The sequence below is a fragment of the Vombatus ursinus genome, unplaced genomic scaffold, assembly GCF_900497805.2.
Source record: "Vombatus ursinus unplaced genomic scaffold, bare-nosed wombat genome assembly UNPS02014799.1, whole genome shotgun sequence".
NCBI lineage: Eukaryota > Metazoa > Chordata > Mammalia > Diprotodontia > Vombatidae > Vombatus > Vombatus ursinus.
In genome coordinates, this window is record NW_020954577.1 from 8281805 (window position 1) to 8294845 (window position 13041).

Consider the following 13041-nt stretch of genomic DNA (forward strand, 5'->3'; position numbering starts at 1 on the left):
CCGGAGACATTGAGTAAGTGGCCCAAGGTTATACAAGTAGCAAAGTCAGGATTTGAATCTGGAACCTCTCATAGGATTCTAGATCAAGGGCTTGAAGTGATCTCAGAGGTCACTGAACTCAACCCCCTCATTTTATAGATGTGGAAATTAAGGACCTGGGAGACCTTATTACCTAAGGTCATAATGGTTATCTGGAGGGACAGGATTTGAACCCAGGTCCTTTGACTCCAAATTTAACACTCTTTTCCACTGTACTATCTGAAAACACACACACACACACACACACACACATGTAGGTCTGTCAAGAAGGTACAGAAAACACACGTGTATGTGTCTCTGTGTGTGTGTGTGTGTGTGTGTGTGTGTGTGTGTGTGTGTGTGTGTGCGCTCACAAACCTCCAGAATTTTGTTCTAGAAACTGCTCTTTTTGCCCTTTTTGGGCAAAAATTTCCCTCCAGGATCATGTTCCCTCTTTTTGGCATCTGTGCTTCCATTTCTGTTCTCTGGGGGTTTATGTGAAGCCCCTTTTCCATGTACCCACAGAAAACCTTTAAGCTAGAAAAGGCAGGAAGAAGCCAGGTGGAAGCCTCTCTCATGTTCCTCCTCCCCCCATCCCGGCTGTCTGAGCTACAGGAGTGTGTGAGGTCATCTGATTCCTCCCTGGCCTCCCACCTGCCCGTCTGTCCCCTGCTCTCTCCCAGTGGCCAGGCAGAGTTTGCCTCTTTCTTTTCTCCCCGCTGCCACCAGGCAAACAATAAGGCTGCTTATCTTCTGGCAGACCATGTAAATGCTGGGGTCTCAGAGGCCAGGCCTCTGGCCCAGGTGCCCTCCTGTCTGTGCAGGCTGATGGCTTGTGGTGACTTGTCTACTGTGGAAATGCTAATGAGTCACCACCAGCTGTCAGCCCCCACCCTCCACAGAGCTAATTCTTCTATCAACCCAAACCCAGATTCTTTTAGACTCTTTGAGAGGCTATGGGAAATAGCAAATGGACTTTGACCCCGGAAAAGCTGGGTTTGAGTCCTACTTTGGACTTCCCTGTGTGATCTGGGATTACTCTCAGAAAGAGATCTCATCCCACACCCCAGAAAACCTCTTTAGGGACCTCCCTGGAGAACAGAGAAAGTCACAGCTCACCCTAAGGAAGGTAGGACTGTCGGGAAGGGAGGAAAGAGTTAATCTCTAGAGAATGAAGGGAATGTCCTGCCCTGCAGAAGGTGGGGCTTCCCCAGGATATGCTGGTGATTGGAGGGAGGGTCTCTCATGCTCGGGACACTAGGAAGGGCAAACACAGGAAGGCCCGTAGCTCAGCACAGATTTTGCCATTCAGGGCCATGTGATAGGGCTCGTAGGATCACAGCTGTAAGAGACCATGCTGTCCTCATTTACGAGAAAATCCAGACCCAGAGGGGTTCTCCTCCTGGGCTTACTTTGGTGCCTCCCTCACCATAACATGGAAGGCCTTCAAGGAAGGGGTCTTCTCCCCCACCACTCCATCCCCAACCACACACACATGCATGTCCACACACACATGTGCACACACCTGAAGTGGGGGGGTTTTGGGGTACTCTTAGATGCACAGAGGCACCCCAAGATCGTGGGAAAAAGCCCAAATCATGGCATGAATCTGCCTGAATGAATTCAACTCAGATCTTCTTCCAGCCAGAGAAAAAGTTTATTAAAGATAAGCATATAGGCTAGACTCCAAAGGAACCCAAACATCAGTGATCTAAATAGGGTTTCAAGGTGGTCAGGTGACGCTGGGGGAAGGGTGAGCCTGAAGTACAGACTGAGGGAGGGGCCATCCAGTTTGGAGTGACAGGAGGAGGGGTCCAAGGGAGTGGCCAAGCAGTTTGGGATGAGGGGAGGAGGGGTCTAGGGAGATCTGGATGGGGGTAGCCAGCAAGCTGGGGTGAAAGGAACCCTGGGGCCTAGCTAGGATTAAGGGTGGGAATGGCCAGGAAGGCAAAACAATGGGAAAGCCAGTTGATGGGGGAGGTGGGTCCTTTGGAAAAGGGTCCAGGTGAGAATTTCCGTTTGGAATGTCTGAGTGATTTGAACAGACAATGAGAATAGATAATGAAGGGAGCTGGGAGGGGAAGTTTGCTTTCAAAGGGAAATAAGGCAGTTTCTAAAACTTGAAGGGTTTCCTGGGACCGGTAAACAAAACTGAAGCCAGGTTCCTTTTGTCAAAGAGAGATAAGTGAGTCTACAAGGAATCTCAAAGTTTTAAGGTTTTTCTGGGAATTGTAGGTAAACCTCTTCATACCCACATGCACTTTACAGATAGGGTTAAACTGCATTCCTTTCTTTAACTTGGTTCTACTTGGGGGGGAAATGACCAGAGCCTCGTTTGTCCAGGGGTGACGGGTCTAACACCAGATACGTGTTCCCATCAGCCAGGGAGGGCTAAAGCTGCTTCCTGATCTTCCTGAGCCAGCCCTTTTCTGTTAGAGCAGGCTGAAGGCTGGCAGGAGAATGAGGGGTGCACGGAGCTTTGGGACCCTATGGGAGCCTGGGCGACCTTGTGTAGCCCTTTCAGTGCCGGCTGGAAAGTCCCGCCCTTCCCGGAAGGACAGGATGACCTCTGTGGATGGACCTGGAAGGGAGGGCTTGTCTGCTCCCTGGCACAGAGGAATCTCACCCAGAGGAGTCGGTGGTATGAGGGAGATGGTGCTGCACAGTGTCTGGCTTCTGACTCTGCCATTCATTGCTGTTGTGACCTTGGTTGGCCATCTGTAAAATGGGGGGATTGGATTGGATGACCCGGAAGGTGCTTCCCAGCCCTAGAGCCATGACCACTGATGGCCCTATCCATAGGCTACTGAGGCACAGTCTAAGGGGGCCCTTCCTGCATTTTCCCTTGCTAATGTGTAATCTTGAGGGTGAGCAATCTCTGAAAGGTGCCCACCAGCCCTAAATCTAAGATACAAGACGCTTGTTACTATTCTTTTTTTTCCCTTTGGGGAAATCTTGCCTGTTCCATGCTAGGAGAGCTTGCCTCCTCCCTCAGCCTGCCAAGAGGGGAGCACTCTGGGGGCCGGCAAAGCCACTCAGTTTTGCCTCCCTGTGCTTTTTTGTTTTTCCTACTTTTCCCAGAAAGGCAGAAATTGTTGAAGGCCCGTGCTCCCCCCAGTGGCCTGTTCAAGCCTATTCAGCCCCTTTCGAGAAGGTCAGACAGTCCTGAGCGCCTGGTGTTCTCTGGGCAATGATGAATGTTTCAGGGCCAGCTTTGTCAGAAGGAGTCTCCGAGGTCTGAAAATGCCCAGCTGCAAATGACTTCACTGGCAGAGGACATTTCTGGGTCGTTTTGCATTCTGGCTGTTTCTCCCACGAGCCTGGCCCTGCTTTTTGTCTCCCTTCTTTAAAGTCTGGGAAACCCAGGAATCTGGATTCTTCATTAACAAGTACAAGACGATTCAGTTGAACAAGCATTTATTAAGCACCTAGTGTGTGCTAGGCCCTGTGCTACCTGCTGTGGACGTGAAGAAAACAAAGCAACAAAAACCAGACCCTGCCTTCAAGGAGCTTACCTTCTAATGGGGGAGATGATGTGTCCACCTATAAGTGTATGCAAACGATGCACTAGGTGGGAGAGAAGTAATTAAGTGGGAGGACTGGAGACAGCCAGGGGAGGCTGAGGCTGGAAGGGATGCAGAAATTCCAGGAGACTGAGGTAGGGAAGGAGAGCGCTTCAGGGATGGGGCAGACAGGAAACAGCAGCGGGGGATGGAATGTTGTGTATAGGGAAGGGCCATCTAGACCGGTTTGACTGGAATGCCCGGTGTGTGTCTGTGTGAGGGGGGAGGGAGGATGGCAAAATCAGTTTGGGAGCATTGGTTGGAGGCCAAAGGAGAGGCAGGAAGTGTTGGAAGGTGATTCTGTGACTGGGTAGGTCTGTGTGCCCTGGAGGGTGGGAGGACCGTCTGGGAACCAGCTTACCAGAGAGAGAGTTACTGTGTGTTAGTTTATTAATAAAATTCTATTGAATGATAAACTTTGGGACACAGAGGGAACTAGAAAAGGAACGCATGGTTTGCAGATGTTCTCAATTGTTAAACAAACCTTTAGACCTAAGCACACCAGGCGAGAAGAATGAATGAATAAATGAATGAATGAATGAATGAATGAAAAATCTTTAGGTTAATACCTCATTTAATCTTTGCTTGATAAGTAGCCAATTTCTAATTCAGTTTATGTCACCCTGCTCCTTTTCTTCCAAAGGCAGCCTACCGTAGAAATGAAAGCACCGGACTAGATGTCCGAAAGAACCTGAGCAAGTCACATAAACTATGACCCTCATGACAACAGCTGAGGTTTCCAAAGCTCTTTAGGGACATGGTGGCATTTGAACCTCCCAGTGTGGCCCTGTGAGATCTGTGCTCTGGCCTTCTTAATGGCCTGTGACTTGTAGATGTGGGGGGCTCAGATGAGATTCTAAAGTGCTTGGCAAACCTTAGGGTGCTATAGAAATGTCAGCATTATTATTATTTCTTCCCCTTTAGCCGCATCCCTGAGCCCAGGCAGGAGAGAAGAAAAGAGCTAAATATTAACCATCCAGTCTGACTGAAGGAAAATGAGGTTTTAATGGATTGTTGATGAATTAGGTTGTCTGCTAAATTGAGAGGTGTTTGAACCTGATTCAGTTAAATCTTAATAAAAGCAGGGCTACATTTTAATAGGCCAATGTATCTGTTAGCCACTAAATAACAACCTCACCCATCTTTCTCACAACAATGAAAATAATCTTCCCGGCCTTGTCGCTGGCCTCCCCTGCACTCAAAGACCTTCGATAGCTCCCTATTGCCTTAGGTTGGCCCAGAAGCTCTCTCTCTACCTTGCCCCCCACTCAGGCTCCCAGCTAACTTTCCAGCCTTACTTCACTTGGCTCTCCTCTAACCAAACTGACATAGGGACTCTTCCCCAAAGTCAGCACCACCTCCCATTTTGGGACATTCACGCGCACTGTAATGCACTTTCCCCCATCTACCTTCTTCTCTAACTCCTTTTCTCCCCTAAAGGCTTAGCTCAGGTGTCACCTTTTCCGGGCTTTTCCTAATCCCCCAGTTGATGACTCTTTCTCCCTCCACTTCTTTGTCCCATGTCTTCATGATGGGCCATCTGTCCCCTTCCCTTACTAGGATAGAAGCCCCATTAGGCCAGGGATTATAGAATCTTCGATCTAAAGCTAGGAGAGCCCTTTGTGACCACCCCCCACCCCCCATTTTACAGAAGGACCAGAAGCTGCTGTGCATCAGAAGTGGGATTCGAACTCAGGCCCTCCAACCCAAGATCCAGTGTGCTTTCCAGCACCCCGCACTGTCTGCTTAGAGTCAGGAAGAACTAATTTCAAGCTCTGCCTCAGACACTTACCAGCTGTGTGACTTCATCTCTGACTACCTCCATTTCCCCACCTGCAAAATGGACCTGGTGTGGTTTTGCTCCAAATCTATAATCAATGACTCACTATCGATCATCATTCTGTCCCCAACACTCACGCAGAACTTTTACGTTGTACACAGTAGGGGCTCAATGAATGCTTGTTCACAATAATAGCTAGCATTGACACAGTGTTTTAAGGTTTATAAAGTGCTTTACGAGCATCTCACTTTGTCCTCACAACAACCCAGTGACTAAAGTATTATTATCCCCATTTTACAGGCTAGGAAACAGAGGCTGAGTGTGGTTAAGGTACTGTCCTTGGGTTGCACAGCTACTGAGTGCATGGGGTAGGATTTGAACCTAGGTTTTCCTGCCTCCAGGCCCTGTGCCACCCATCTGGCTGCTAAGCTCGACTGGTGAATTGACTGTGTTCTTTTCTGCCTGTTCCCAGGTGTACGTGGCAGCTTTTGCCGTGTCTGCCTATGCGTCCAGCTACTTCCGAGCAGGAAGCAAGCCCTTCAATCCAGTGCTTGGAGAGACCTATGAATGTATCCACGAGGAGAAGGGCTTCCAGTTTTTTTCAGAACAGGTAGGGTTGCTGCTGCTGCTGAAATAGAAACCCACAGCTCGGAGGGTTTGGGGAGGTGGAGGCTTTCAGGAATGCTGCTGAGGCATCCTTCAGGCTTCCGCTGGACGTGCATCTGAATTAGCCATTGTCCTCTTTTCCCAGCTTTGAAGCATTTAGGGTAATTCCATTGCATCTACTTGAGGGAGAGACATCAACTCTCACTTCTCCCCTCACCCATCCTTGAAACTTAGCTCCTGCTAATATCGTCCAATTGCCTGCGCAACCCTGCACCAGCCTGGCAGGGAGAGTGGAGAGCTCTTTCTCTGTTAAAGCTATTGGAGTGGGTTCTGAAGAGCACCAGGCGTGTTTGCCCATGCAGTTTGAAGAATTACATTTGACCCCTTCCGCAGGTACCACCCACCAGGCTATGTCCCCTCCGAGGAAGTAAAGCCAAATGCAGGTACTACTGACCCAAGTAACAATGGTCCCCAATTAAGCATTAGTTGCTTAATTAACTAAACTTGAGAGACTAGAGAAGTGTGGGACCGTGGCTACCAACTCCCAGTAACAATCCTTCTTCATAACCAATATCTATACTGATTCAGGAAGAGTATTGATGCTAATTTTAACAGTAATTAGAGGATTTCCTAGTGAACACCTCAGCCAAGTTTGACATCATATGCAGCGTTTGACCTGGAGGTCTTCCCTCCTCTCTCCAAAGCAGGGAGGGAGCTGTGTCCTCCTATGTCTTCCTTGCTGAGCTAGTTACATAGTTACCCAGGCTTCCATTTAAGTTGTTTCATTGTGGTCTTTTCCTTTAACGCTATTGTCATCCTTGCATGTGTTGTTTTCCTGGTCCTGTTGATTTCCTGCTGCATCTATTTATCTAAGTCTTTCTGGGCTTCTCTGGAATCTTTATATTCATCGCCCATTGTGACACTATCACTCCATCACATTTGCCTGCCTCAATTTGATTAGCCATTCGTCAGACACAGGCAAATGCTTTGTTCCCCAGTGAGACCCCTGCCTACCACCCCTCAGTCCCTGGGCCCCAAGGCAGCCCATTCTGTCTGGGGGCAGACACCGCTGGGCTGACTTCTGCTCCCCTCAACAACCTTTCCTCACCGGGTGGATTTTTGTCTCCAAGCTGAACTTGAGCAGTTCCTGTGATGAAAGGAGCCAAGACTCAGTGCGGGAAGCAGGTGGAGGCCCAGAGGTCATATAGGCAGGAGCTGGAATTCAAATCCAAACTCATAGGATCATAAAACCAAGGATTTGGAGGTAGAAGGGTCCTGCAGGAGCCATCTAGGCCTAACCCAGAGGTGCCCTGGGTCACCCAGGACTGCTGCGTGCTAAAATGGTTAGAGTACAGGGCCTGGAGTCCGGAGGACATGAGTTAAATCTGGCCTCAGACACTTACTAGCTGTATGACCCTGGGCAAGTCACCTGACTTTGTTTGCCTCTGTTTACTCATCTGTAAAATGAGCTGGAGAAGGAAATGGCAAACCACTCCAGTATCTCTGCCAAGAAAACTCAATAGGGGGTTACTAAGAGTTGAACCCAGTTAGAAATGACTGAACAACAACAAAAATAGGTAGAAGGGAAGGAAATAAGCGTTTATTTAGCCCTGACTATGTGCCTGGCACTGTGCTAAGCATTCCTACAAATCTCTTATTTGATGCTCACAACAACCCAAGGATATGGAAGCTATTATTATCATCTCCATTTTACAGATAAGGAAACTGAGACAAACGGAGTTGAAGTGACTTGCCCAGGGTCACACAACCATTAAGTGTCTGAGGCTAGGTTTGAACTCAGGGTTTCATGAGTCTAGGCCTGGCACTCTATCCATTACACCACCATCTGCCTCTGTAAGAATAATGTAATGTTAACAATAGCTAGCGATTTGTATAGTGCTTTAAGACTTGTAAAGCTCTCTACAGGTGTTACATGCAAGAGTCAGCATGTGAACGTGGGTTCTCTGACTCAAAACCCAACCTGCTTTCCACTCCATGGCACAGCTTCTGCCTCCTGTAGAAAGGTTTACATGGTTTTTCAACCATCATTTCTATGTGACCTCTGAGTGTTACAAATTACTTTCCCATAGGTAAGACAAATGTTATGCCCATTTTACAGAAGAGGAAACTGAGGCTCAGAGAGAGGAAGTTGCCACTTAGATGGCCTAAGACTTTTTACTTCTGAGGCCTTCCAGACCAGCCTGAGCACATCCATCACATGAATAATCCCTAAACTCAGGAGAGAGATAGCCATGCTAGCATGGAAACTCATTGTTCCTTTGGGCTCCTCTTGTCCAGCTTTGGACAGAAGAGGACACTGAAGGCCAGAGAGGTCGTGGGCCTTGCCTGACATGCACGGATAGGGAGTGAACGTGGCTCCTCTGACCGCTGCACCAAACTCCCAGCGTCCACTGCTGCTCTGGAGCTCTGGGGAAGCTCTGCCTGACTCCTTGGGGGGTCCTTCCTCTAGCCTGCTCCATGTTACAGGAGAAAGGAAAGGTCAGAAGGTAGAAAGAAGCTTCTTCTGCCCCACAGCTGACAATCCCAGGGATCTTCAGAACCTTGGGGCTTTCATCTGTTGGGGGTTGGCTGGATTTTTTTTTTCAAATGGTGGTTAAAAAGAATGAGGGAGATTGAGTCAGATTCCAATTTGACTGGCGTTTTAATAACTGACTTAAAATGGCGAGGTGATTGGGTTGCCATAGCAGCATTTGCAATAAAACTGAGACTGGCAGTTAAAAATAGCCACCCAACTAGGCGGCCAATCTGGCCAGGGTGACAAGATAGAAGAAGGTGCCGCCATGGAGGGAGAGCTGCTGGTCCCCGGGACCTCCCGGAGGCCAGGATGCTCAACTTCCAAGGTGAGCACCGAGATCCCCTTACTAGCCTGGAAATCACAAGAGTCATCGGGGGCAGAAACACGTCACCTTGGCTTTAGGACCGAGAAATGGGCCCCAAACATACTGTTGAGAAAGCAGTCTGGCCGGTGGTTTCTAAGCCCTTTCATAATCTGGTCCGTCCAACCTTTTCAGTCTTCATCATGTATAATTCCTCCTCATGGACTTTTCAGTTCACCCAAACCAGCCTTTGGACTATTCCCCACACGCAGCACCCTGAGTCAGTGCACTCCTGAACATCCCCTGTGCCTGGAATGTGCCCTCACACCTGCCTCTTAGAATTCCTAGTTTCCTTCAGAATTCAGCTCATGGGCCACCTTCTGCAAGAGGCCTCCAACTGTTAGAGGCTCCCTCTTCCCCCGCCCATGACCTTTTATTTATTCTGCATATACTAATAAAGGATATAGGTACTGATATGGGATATGGAGCCTGAAGAGGCGGCTGTCCCCAAACCTCAGCAGCTGGCGAAGCTGGGCCAGGAGACCAGTCCCCAACCCCAGAGCTAGCACCACTCTGTTTGGACATTGTTTACAGAGCTCATTGTGGTGGATTCTAAACATAGAGTCCCTTTCCTTAATCTTTCCTTCCATTAGAGGAAGAAGGAGATTGGGAGAGGGAGGAACCAGCTGGACAGAGCCTTCCTGGAAAGGGGAGCATTTGATAGTACATTTTATTTTAATAAATCATGCAACTACTGAAAATTCAATTGCATGAGTCTTCTAGATGGAGTTGGTGGACATTTGGCAGTAGATTTCCTCTGTGTTGGAGGTGAGGGGGAAGGGGGAGCTCTAGTGTTATTGATTATCCCTAAAACAAAAATTGGAGCGGTATAAGGCCATTTTAAGCCAGGGGCCAGCGTCCCAGTTTCATAAAAAGCCCTGGCATTTCAGTGAATTAAGAGAGGTAGGCTAAACATCAGACCGAGCACCCTCTGGTAGCAGCGGTGATACTACAGCCTTTGGGGAGGGCTGTGCAGGCGCATTAGACACCCTGATAAACCCACTCTGATAAATGGAATTCAGAATTTTTGGGGAGAAACTTGGCCAGTGGCTTGAGTCTAGCACGCCCTGGTGGTCCAGGTGTATGTGATTCTCCCTAGTTGATGAAAAGGCTGGTTTTGGGGACAGCTTTCAGTAAACAGGACCCTAAGAAAGAAGAGAGGAAAAAAGCATTTATTAAGCCATTCGTGTGCTGCCAGGCACTGTGTCCTAAGCTTACATGAATGGCCACATTATTCTGAATATAATGAGACAGAAAGATTGACGAAAGGCAAGTGATGTGTCTCAGTGCCCTTCTCACACACCTGGGGCGTCTCAGCACACGACATAAACAGCCAGGATGGTTGTGCTTAGGAAGTCAAGGTCTGATGATGGCAGTAAGAGGGGAAGGCGGGCCTCTTCCCTGGGCAATCTTCTGAAGAGCCCGAGCCATCCAATCACCAGAGGAAAGCCCTCCTCAGTAAGAAGGCAGGCAGAGTTATCGCTATGTAACTGGTTAATTGGTGTCTGTTTGATGACTTACATACTAGTCGTTAGTGCTCTGGAAATTACTTGGCATTATTTTATATGTTGGAGAAAGAAATGGCAAACCACTCCAGTATCTTTGCCAAGAAAACCCCATGGATATAGTCCATGGATGGGATGGGGTCACAAAGAGTTGGATACAACTGAATGACCAAACAACATTTTCTGTATACTTTGTGTTTACTTATCTGGGCTCATGTTGTATCCCTGGGTAGAACTGAAGCTCCCCGAGGACAGGGACTGACCTATCTTTGTCCTCGAATCCCCAATGCTCAGCAGAGTGCCTGGCACACAGTAGGTGCTTAATCAATGCTGGTTGAGTTGAATTGGATCCTTGGGTTCTTAAAGGATGGCTTTTATTCTGTGGTTGGTCTTGCCGGCCAAAGCCTGGTGAGGGATACAGCCCCCAAAGATAGAGAGAAGGCCTCATTCCTCAGGGAGGGCCTGGCTCCCTTTGCAATAGTCTGCTATATGCAAAGACTGCCTGGATCTAGGAGTCCCATAAAAAGCCTTGCTCTGGCTGAGCTCGGTGGCCAGACATTTACAGTGGGGCCCCAGTCAAAGCTGCTCTTTTTTCCTCCGAGCATCTTAGGGGTTGGAGTTGGGGGTGTCAATGCTTATGTAGCAGTGGGTCTGCAGCCTGCTGGGATGCAGAAAGACAAATTGAGGCAGAGTTGCATGGGGAGGTCTCCTTAGAACCAAACAAGAAAACAGTATTAGCATACGCCTTGTGCCACCAGGGCAGACAAATGGCAGTGTTGCTCATGCTTAGACCAGGAGTAACAAGTTAATTAGATGGAGAAACGCTATTTGGTGGGAAGGTATATAATGGGGAGAAAATGATTGGGCCGCCATTTGCTCTTTAGCCTTTTCATTAGTAAATACAGCAGAAATAATGATTCTTTACCAGAAAAGTAAGTGAGTTCCTACTTGCCTGTTCCTGGAGTCTCTTAATTGCTTGCAGATTAGATATTGGTTTACAACCTTCTGGATGAAAATTGAATTCAATCCAACAAGTGTGTAAATATTTAGGTCCTCCTTGGTGCCAGGTATGTGCTAAGCACTAGGCAAAGACAAAAACTACACAGTCCCTGCCCTCGGGGAGTTTATACCCTTCTAGGGGAGGAGTGCTTTGTGGCCTCCAAACATCTAACACGTCCCCAGGTAAATAAATGGGAGATAACCAGAGGAGCGGAGTACTCGAGGTGAGCTTTGAAGGAAGTTCTGTAGGCAGAGGTGAAGCTTGGCATTCCAGGCTTGGGAGATGGCTTAAAAAAAAATGGGTTCAAATCCCACCTCAGACACTTACTAGCTATATGACCCTAAAAAAGATACTTTGCCTCTGTTTCACCATCTGTAAAATGGGATAGTGCTAGCTCAGACCTCACAGTGTTGTTATGAGGTTCAAATGAGTTAATTTATGTGAAGTGCTCAGATAATCTAAAGGAAAGAAGAAAGTTTCCCCATGGAACCTGACAATGGACCATGTATCTGTCATCCCAGGGTATCCAGCGAGCTAAGTTTGGAAAGGCTTCAGGGCAGCGAAATTTTGTCCCCTAAGACCCACACTGGGGGTTCAGCTCTGTCTGTGGAGACCCAAAACCTGGGTCCTTGAGGCTCAATGTAGGTAGGTAGGGCCCTGAGAGGTTCAGGGTCTTCTCCCAGGTCCCACAGCCCTTCTGGGTCACAGGCAAAACTCAAACCCCACGTCTTCCTGACTTGAAAGCTAGGGCTCTCTCTGCTGCACACGCTGCCTGAGCTAACGAAGGGCATGCACAGCTTTGGACGGAGTCAAGGTGGGCAGTGCTTTCGCTTGATTTTCCATTTTTATTATAAGAGGTTTCTTCAGTCTGAGAAATGGGAGGGAGAGAAAATAAATGCTTATTAACCAGAAAAAATAAATTAAATTAAAGTGGGTGCAAAATAAATACAGGATAGTTTCCACCAGGGGAGAGATCCCTCTAAATTTATGTACAGATATTTATTGAATCATGGTCATTTTCAGTTTGCATTGTGTCCTAATAGTGCCTGGTGCACAGCACGTGCTTAATAAATCCTTGGTGATTGTTAATTGGTGCTCATTTAATTAAAAATTTGCTTCTAATTTCCACACTGTACGATTCAGTGATGAGAGCACTGACCTAGGAGTCAGAGGCTCTGAGTTCAAATCCCACTTCTGATGCTTACTATCTGTTTGACCTCGGGCAAGTCACAGCTCCATTGGGCCTCAGTTTCCTCATCTGTAAAATGGGGGGGCATTGAGTAAATGGTCCCTGAAGGCCCTTCCAGTTCCAAAGCCATGATCCTTCAACCCCTGTCCCCACCCTGTCGGCTTCTCACCATCGTCAATACCTGAAACAACTAACCTTAGGTTAGGCCATGCTGGTCACTCCTCCACTTAGCCACCTCTAGAGGAAGAAGATGGTGGTGGTCAGTGAGGGAGCGGGGAGTTGGAGGTGAAGGAAACTGATATGATCAAATGTCTCCTTCTCTCCTTGTGTCCGCCAGGTCAGCCACCACCCGCCGATCTCAGCCTGTCATGCAGAGTCTGCAAACTTCGTGTTCTGGCAAGGTAATGTGGTTTTTCTCTTGGGCTCTTCTGTTGCGCGTCCCAGTGGCCAGCTGTGCAGGGCCAAGGAGAAAGGTCAAGCTGG

General features: G+C 48.2%; 1 protein-coding gene across 9 annotated transcripts in view; it reads left to right on the top strand.

Moving 5' to 3' along the window:
* Window positions 1-13041, top strand: part of OSBPL3 (oxysterol binding protein like 3) — a 151881-nt gene that overhangs the window by 119515 nt on the left and 19325 nt on the right. For all 9 annotated transcript variants that reach the window (XM_027872133.1, XM_027872138.1, XM_027872136.1 and 6 more), the window contains 2 exons: window positions 5834-5971; window positions 12896-12959. In XM_027872133.1, coding sequence (XP_027727934.1) covers window positions 5834-5971; window positions 12896-12959 — 202 coding nt within the window. The remainder of the gene's footprint in view (window positions 1-5833; window positions 5972-12895; window positions 12960-13041) is intronic.